Raw genomic sequence first — 8,038 nt, forward strand, 5'->3', positions numbered from 1 at the left:
AGGACCACTCCTTATCTCCCTTCTAATTCTGTTCTGTAGATTATTAACATCATTATTGGTATCACTTCTCTTTGGGGAATTGAATAACTGGAAACTGTGCTGTATCATCATCCCCATCATAGCCAGGAGGAGAAGAAGGAGCATTCCCCCCTTCCAGGGAATCCTTCCCCTGGCCTTCATTGTGGTGGGGGTTTCGTTTTTCTTAAGGACAGGAGACAGTGTAAAATACAAGATATTTATTTGTCAATTCAAATCATGTATAGGTTGAGTAGCAGTACAATAATATCATCAATAGGTTGAGTATGAGTCCAATAACATCATCGATGATATTGACAGACAGACAGGTTCAACAAACAGACAAGTTCAACAAACACTTATCACATCATGATGAGAGCTCTGGAGACGATGAAAAAGTCCTCCGGTGTGTTGTTGCAGAGTACTCTGGGTAGATGAAAAACTTCAAGTACAAACTAAAACATGGATCACATCTCTTTCTATACTCTAAAGGCGTAACTATGGGAGGTGTGAATCAGTTGTTTAACTTCATTCCCTCTGCTCTCCACTAACCTTCCCCCCAGTTTCAGTAGATACATCATGACCTCAAGAAGTTAGCAGAGACGTCTAGTCGACAGTTTCACATGGCTGATGACATAACCTAATCAGTCACGCGGACATTTAGTGCAGACAAAATTATTAACAGATACTGACATTTACGCAAACACTTGCAGAATCTTTCATGACCTCGAGACTTCCTGGGGCCATTTCTCCCAAGTGCTGAAAGATTTGACACACACACTCTAGATTTTTGAGTCAATGAAATGATATTATTTTATTATATTATTATATTATTTTATTGTATTAAAAACTTTCCACCACATCATCTTTGTCACTGAGACTGTCAATGGGTGCTTTTAAGCAATGCTTTAAATCAGCGGTTCCCAAACTTTTCAGTCCGCGCACCCACTTCAACTTCCTGACTTAGCTGACGCACCCCAATGCCCAAAACATGAAAAAAAAAAGAAAGAAAAGGCGCAGTCTTTATAGCCATATAGGTATCAAGTTTAATAATATAGGCTCCTGTTAACACAGAATAGATTGTGCAATAGTGGGCCTAATGATCTCTCACTTAAGAAACGGTGGGGAGAATAATAGTAACAATATAAGAATACAATAATAATATTTTAAGTCAAAATGGTCGCTGAGCGAGGAGACTACAGATGAGTGATAACAGCAGTTATTACTATGCAGGGCTGGAAATTAACTTTTTTTCTTGGTAGCGCTGGTGCTCCCAAATGTAGAAGTTAGTAGCACAAGCAAAGACTTCAGGAGCACCAACCCAAAAGCAAGGCAGTGACGGAGGGAGGGAGACGCTCCGTCCATCTCCGTTCCTCCTCCCTCCCCCAGGAGAGCAGCCGCAGCTGCGCTCTCATTGGTTCCTGGCAGGACCGCAGGAGCGCCGTCTCACAAAAAAAGGCGCACCAGATTTTTTCCTTAGTCGTATCGATGCTCCCAAATATATTTATTAGTCGCACTGATGAAAATTTGGGCACATATGTGACCAAAATGGGCGCAATTTCGAGCCCTGCTGTGTAACAGATAGGCCTATTTAACAAACTGTAACAGTTATTACATGGTAACAAACATGCTACTCCGCCACAAAGAATCAAAATAACATAGGCCCAAGTTCAACATCATGTTTTCTCTTTCGAGTACGAGTCTCATTGTGTTCTTTACCCCCTTCTCCCGATGAAATGTTTGGGTGAGTTTTCTGTGCTCTGCGCTCCTCATTTTCAGTTTCCCTGTCTCGTCATCATCACTCTCTGTTTCCTGCTGGATTTCTTCATCCTGGTAGACCTCACAGCTCTCAGTTGGGCCAAAGTATCCTGTCCTCTTTCATTTCTCCCAGATTAAATACCGGACAGACTTCCCGTTTTCAACCAGTTATGCATTTCGGCATATTATTGTTGTTGCTATCACAACAAGCTAGCACGTAGCTAGGAGAAAGCCAAGTGCATTTTGTTTCTTTGTTTTTTTATTTACATTTTTCCCAAAAACGTTTTTTAATTGAAAATTAAAAAGATTTCCGTGAATGAATTTAAATATTTAAACTGTTAATCCTCCATCAAAAAGTGTTTAAATTATTTATTTAATTATTTATGTATTTCAAGGTGCCCAGCTGCCATTACACTCGCGCACCCCCTAGCGGCAGCTCGCGCACCACAGGGGGTGCGCGCACCACACTTTGGGAATCCCTGCTTTAAATGACACCACGTAGGGGATCCTTTGACCTGCACTGCAGTGGAAGTGGCTCTAACCACCTGTGAAGAGTTCTCTGCCAGCCACAAGGGGGCAGTGCTATATTAGGTTCCTTGTTCTCTTGTGTTAGAGTCATGTGACACCAGGCTGTCATGTGATACAAGCCGTTCCGTTGCTGTTATGAGGTTCGTGTTCAGATGGACATTCTCTCATGGAGCTTGGAAGCTGTTTAGCCGTTCCCGCTCTTTTATTGTAAGTTTGTCTTTTCTTTGGTCACAGTATATTTGAAACTATGCAGTTTGTTACTTTATTCTGTTTACTTATTTAAAAAGAATTATATGCTTGTATTTAATTTTGGGAAATATCTTGTATTTTTGTTTTGTGTTTTCACTGCAGGGCTTCTTCATCGTTGTCATTAAAAACAATAATTGACATTGAGGAGTGTATTTCTTCATGAAGAAGCCATGGTTGTCGTCGAATGAATGCTCCGTGCCTGACTGCGCTTTCAAGACTAATGACGTGTCGGAGGCTCTCGCCATCGCTCTGTTGACTAATCATGGACTTGCCCATCAGAGTGCACCGGTTGTCATGGCTGCCCCGGCCCAGGCCCCAACCCTTCAGGGCCCGAAACTGGATCGGCCGAGGGTCGACGTTGGTGTGTCCATTGAGGAATGGAACGTGTTCCTCCGTCGTTGGGAAGTCTTCTGCACTGGCTCGGGCATAGGAGCTGCCCAGGCCCCTTTCCAGCTCTTCCAGTGTGCTGAGCCTGAACTTGGTGACAGCCTGCTGAAAGCCAACCCTACCGTCGCCTCAGGGACTTTGCCAGATCTCATCGCCGCCATGCGTTCTCTAGCAGTCATCCCAATCACCACATGTGTACTGTGTACCGAACTGCTTCAGTTACGCCAGGAGCGCGACGAGACCTTCCGCGCCTTCACTGCCAGGGTGCGGGGGAGAGCAGAGACATGTGCCTACGCTGCGGTGTGTGAGTGTGGCAAGGCGGTGGACTATACTGACCACATTATCCGTGATGTTCTGATCAATGGGATTTATGACTCGGACATACGCCGTAAGGTGCTGAGCACATCCGACATCCTGAACAAACCAGTTAACGATGTGGTTGCACTTGTCGAGAACAAAGAGATGGCTCGTAATGCTCTCCCTTCCTTGGCCCTGTCAGCCATGTCATCATTCCAGCGCTTAAGGAGAGGCCCACAGGTGAGCTCCACCCCAACCCCAGGCCCAGCGGACAAGGCTAGGATGGCCTCGTGCCCGGAGTGCAGGGGCACCTTCAATGTCTTTACGGAAGGGTCTCGCGGATGGAACACCAAGCTCCACCAGCTTTGTATTGACTGTTATAGGGCTCGCCGACGCAAGAGGCGACAGCAGCCGCTCGCCAGCAGTCAACAGGCTGCCATGGAGCTGGAACCGATCTCCCAGAATGCATCTTTTCAGCCTAGTTCCCGCCCTGGCCGGCGCCGCGGGAGCCATGTCGACTCGCCTGTCATTCTCGAGCACCACATCTTCTCAAAGGGCGAATGGAGGCGAGCGAGGACGAGGGACCATCCTCGAGCACAGATCACCATCTCTGTTGACAGGTCAGGCGGTCTGTGTGGCGGCCCTGTCGGCCAGGGCTTCTTCATCGTTGTCATTAAAAACAATAATTGACATTGAGGAGTGTATTTCTTTAACCTCGTACGGACCCTCCCGTCGGGGGATGTTCCACTTCCGTCTGAACACCTTTATGTACACCAAGTCTCCTGGTGTCACTGAAGGTGGAGTCTCCTCACGGTCAGCTTTTGCCTGTAATGAGATAACAGAGCAGAGATGCTCCTGTGGATGTTAGTCATTTGTCTGACATACGACTTCATGTCATTTGTCAAAATATCAAGAGAAGGTCCCTTAGCTGTTTTGTAAATTGGAGAAGGCATTGACCTGCCGGTTAAAACTTCATGTGGTGTTATTTTCAGGTCTCCATGAGCACTTGATCTATATGCCATGAGCACAAGTGGCAGTGCATCTACCCAATTTAACCCCGACTCATGGCCTACCCCATGAGCCTCATTGATCAGTAAAGGTAGGAGTCCACTAGGAGCAACAAATAGCCCCTGGTGGTTTCTCCACAATCCTTCAGCATCCTTAGAAGCTCCTCTTTGAAGCCATAAATGGCATTCTGCTTCTGGAGCCTCTTCCTGTAACAATATCAAATCTTTACAAGTTATTTGTTCCTCAGGGTCCACAGCATGAGCTACCATTATAGCTTTATTGTTCACTGAAGCTGCACTTTTAGCTACTTCATCTGCTGCTGCATTTCCTTTGGCAACCCATGAGTCATTTTTCTGATGTGCAGCACACTTTATTATGGCTGAGGATCTTGGTTTCATCATTGCCATTAATAATTTCATGATATGATCACGGTGCTGAATGGGAGAGCCGTCAGTTTTTCTGAAACCTCTTCCTTTCCACGCTGCACCAAACAAATGACACACACCATGTGCACAGGCAGAATCTGTGTAGATGTTAGCGTCTTTACCCTGTGCATACTCACATGCATACGTGTTAGAATAATGTATATAATTTATCTCATATTTACTCTTTTTATATTCCTTTATTCTTTGTAGCATGGCCATGTTAATGTTTATATCTGTATGAAGTGTATTACTATGTTTTAAGTTCTTTTCTAGGCAGACGAAACCAGCAGGGGGACCACCAGAGTGTTGGTGGGAGCCATTTGAGCAGGATGCGACCTCTGAATGACAATAAGAGTGACACTGGTTGTTATCTTCAAAGGAGAGGATGCCCTAAAACAAATTAGAATGACTGTGTCACTTTTTTATTGCATCATGCCAGATGTTGTTTTACTGTTGTCTTTCTGCCCCCCATCCCTTAGAAAAATAAATGTAAACAGGGACTGCCCTAAATAAAAAGAGGGTTCGGCAGAGAAATCCTTAGAGCGGATAGACGTTTGTATCGAGCACATCTCTGTCCGTTCTCCTCGCGAGTAAAAAATATAAACTGTTGTCTTCTCCTTTTTGAGTGTGTTTGAATGTTTTAGGTTGCCTGAACCTGACAATACGTCAAAGCCTTTAGTTCTGCCAACTGGCTGGAACACGGCTGCACACACTCTTCCATTCGAACAATCTCAGTTTTGCCATGTTTGAACTCAATAACTGCACAACCTGCTCTGAGTGCTTCCCCATCTCTGTAGCAGGAGCCGTCCACCAACAGAGTCATGTCGGCCGACTCCAAAGGGATAGCACTCAGGTCAGACCTTAGTTTAGCATCTCTCTGTGCCTCAGCCACACAGTCATGTGTATCTCCCTCAAACGGGAGTGGAATGGAGTCTGCTGGGTTCTTCACCCCACAGACATGCAATGTCACATCCGGGTATTCAAGAAGTTGGTGATAGTCAGGCAACCGTTGTGCGGTTAACACAAATTTTCCTCTTTCAATTAAGTTTATCAACTTATGATGTGATAAAATCTCTATCGAATAGCCCATAGTAAGATCTGATGCTTTTTCATACAACAAATGAGCGGCAGCCAGGTGCTGATAGCATTCTGACAAACCTAGCTCTACCGGTGTTAGTGCAACAGAATAATAGGCCATTGGTTGAGCATGTGTACCTATACCTGCTTTCTGGCCTAACATCCCTACTGCATGTCCCTGACGACACGACACAAACAACTGGAACGGTTTCTCCTAGTTTGGAAGAGTCAAGGCCGGCGCCTGCTGTAGCAAAGTTTTAATAGTCTCAAAAGCAGTGTGTCCTTCTGATGTCCAAAGTAATCTGCTTCACAAATTTCCAGCTCCATTTTCTTTAATCATGTTTCTCAGAGGCTGGACAATAGCAGAACATCCATCAACCCATTCTGAACTGTACCCCGTCATTCCCAGAAATGTCATCATTTCTTTAACAGTGGTTGGAGTGGTTCTGATTCTCAGTGTTGTAAAATGTGTATATGTGTATGGTAATGAATGGAAGATAAGCAGTTATGTTGTGATGTGAAAAATGGTGCAAAATGATACTTAGATCAGAGTGTAAAATGATAAACACAGACCAACAGTGAAAAGATCATCTTATTGAATGTAGTTGAATTAAATTCAAATATTTCTATATGTGTAGAATTATGTATGTATGTATCTATATGATTATGTATAAGTACTACAACTCCCCCCCCTTTTTTTAAATCAAATCTCTAAATAAACTGCACGATAGTAGCAACAACAACAACAAAAAAAGTATATTCAGATATCCCAAGCCAACCACAGACAAAGAACAAATCGTCCAATCACACGTATCTACGATGTTTCTGTATTATCGTTACACACACGCCGCCAGCACAGCTCCTCCAGACACCGAAACAACCAACCGTTTACAATTAGCAATGATAAGCTAAGTAATGCTAAGCTTATTATGCTATCCAAAGCTACTACATTAAAGTATAATCAATTAAATGTGCTATTTTATACTAAGCTAACAAGCTAAGCTAATATGCTAAAATAATTTGCTAACACGCTAATGCACGCTAATCTATGCTAATTTATGCCAAGCTCACATGCCAAACTCACATGCTAAGCTAACATGCTAACACGCTAATATATGCTAGTCCATGCTAATTTATGCTAGTTTATGCTAATTTATGCCAAGCTCAGTCAGAATTGTCTCAGTGAGCATCTATGAAGTGACACACTTATCAATCAGCCCGATTTTCTGACAAAAATGACTTTTAACTCCACATGAATGTTTTTCACAAGTTGGTGTTTGTAAACTGGATAACCTCCAACATGAACCCAAACAGTGTTCTGAAGCTGGATAGCCTCCAACGCCATACATCTAAGCCTTACCCACTATTAGAGAATTTAATTCCACACTTACTCTGAATAGTCAGTAAAGAAATTGAAAAAATAAATTGTGCAACAAATGAAAATATTAGAGATAACAGTTAATATCAATTATTGGGGCTTTCAGATAAATCTTTAACTGCGTCTAATGCAATCAAACTCAAACAAATACAGAAAGGCAACCATTGGCTTTCTCTAACAAAAAAAATACAAAATAGCAGGGCTGCTCATTCACACCACAGTTATCATGAAAGAATCTAAAGTTTAGTTACCAACAACTCAAAAATCTATTTTCCTTTTACACACTGGATACCACTACACCAAAGTATTACTCATAAAAACATGACGGTTTATCACTCAGCACTAACACACACACACACACACACACACACACACACACACACACACACACACAGCCTGAATCATCCACATCACTTCTGTCCGTCCTTGTCAACCGCACACACACACATCCAGACACACACACAAACACACACACGCACACACACACACGCACGCACACACAAACCCACACACACACAAACCCACACACACACACACACACACAACAAATTCCTTTTCAGATAAACAGAGAAATAGAGAGTGAGGCCAAGAGGAGGGGGTGAGAGAGAGAGACAAATAGAGAATAGAGCAGACAAAGAACAAATAGACAGGTATTTATAGGCAAATCACCAATTTATCAATCTTCACAAACACGTAAGCAATTTCTATGGCACTAGAAAGAGTCTAACAGGAACATAAAATGTTCCCACCCCAGTCCGGACAAATATGTACAGAGATCTCAGGTGGACCGGCCGTACTTCACACTCCACATGGGAATCCAGCTCAAGGCTCTACGCAACGGCCGGAGATGAATCGATCATTGACGCACTCCATGTGTTCATCACCCCGTCACCTATGGAAACCGGCCTGAACGGCC

General features: G+C 43.5%; 1 protein-coding gene across 1 annotated transcript; it reads left to right on the forward strand.

Annotated features, from left to right (window-relative positions):
- Positions 1-2,430: 2,430 nt before the first annotated feature.
- LOC137594923 (uncharacterized) lies at positions 2,431-3,924 on the forward strand. The gene is made up of 2 exons (XM_068314606.1): positions 2,431-2,508; positions 2,653-3,924. Exon 2 carries the CDS (start codon positions 2,710-2,712, stop codon positions 3,922-3,924), a length of 1,215 nt encoding a protein of 404 aa, XP_068170707.1. The 5' UTR covers positions 2,431-2,508; positions 2,653-2,709.
- Positions 3,925-8,038: the final 4,114 nt, after the last annotated feature.

Source organism: Antennarius striatus, chromosome 5, assembly GCF_040054535.1.
Source record: "Antennarius striatus isolate MH-2024 chromosome 5, ASM4005453v1, whole genome shotgun sequence".
NCBI classification, from domain to species: Eukaryota; Metazoa; Chordata; class Actinopteri; order Lophiiformes; family Antennariidae; genus Antennarius; species Antennarius striatus.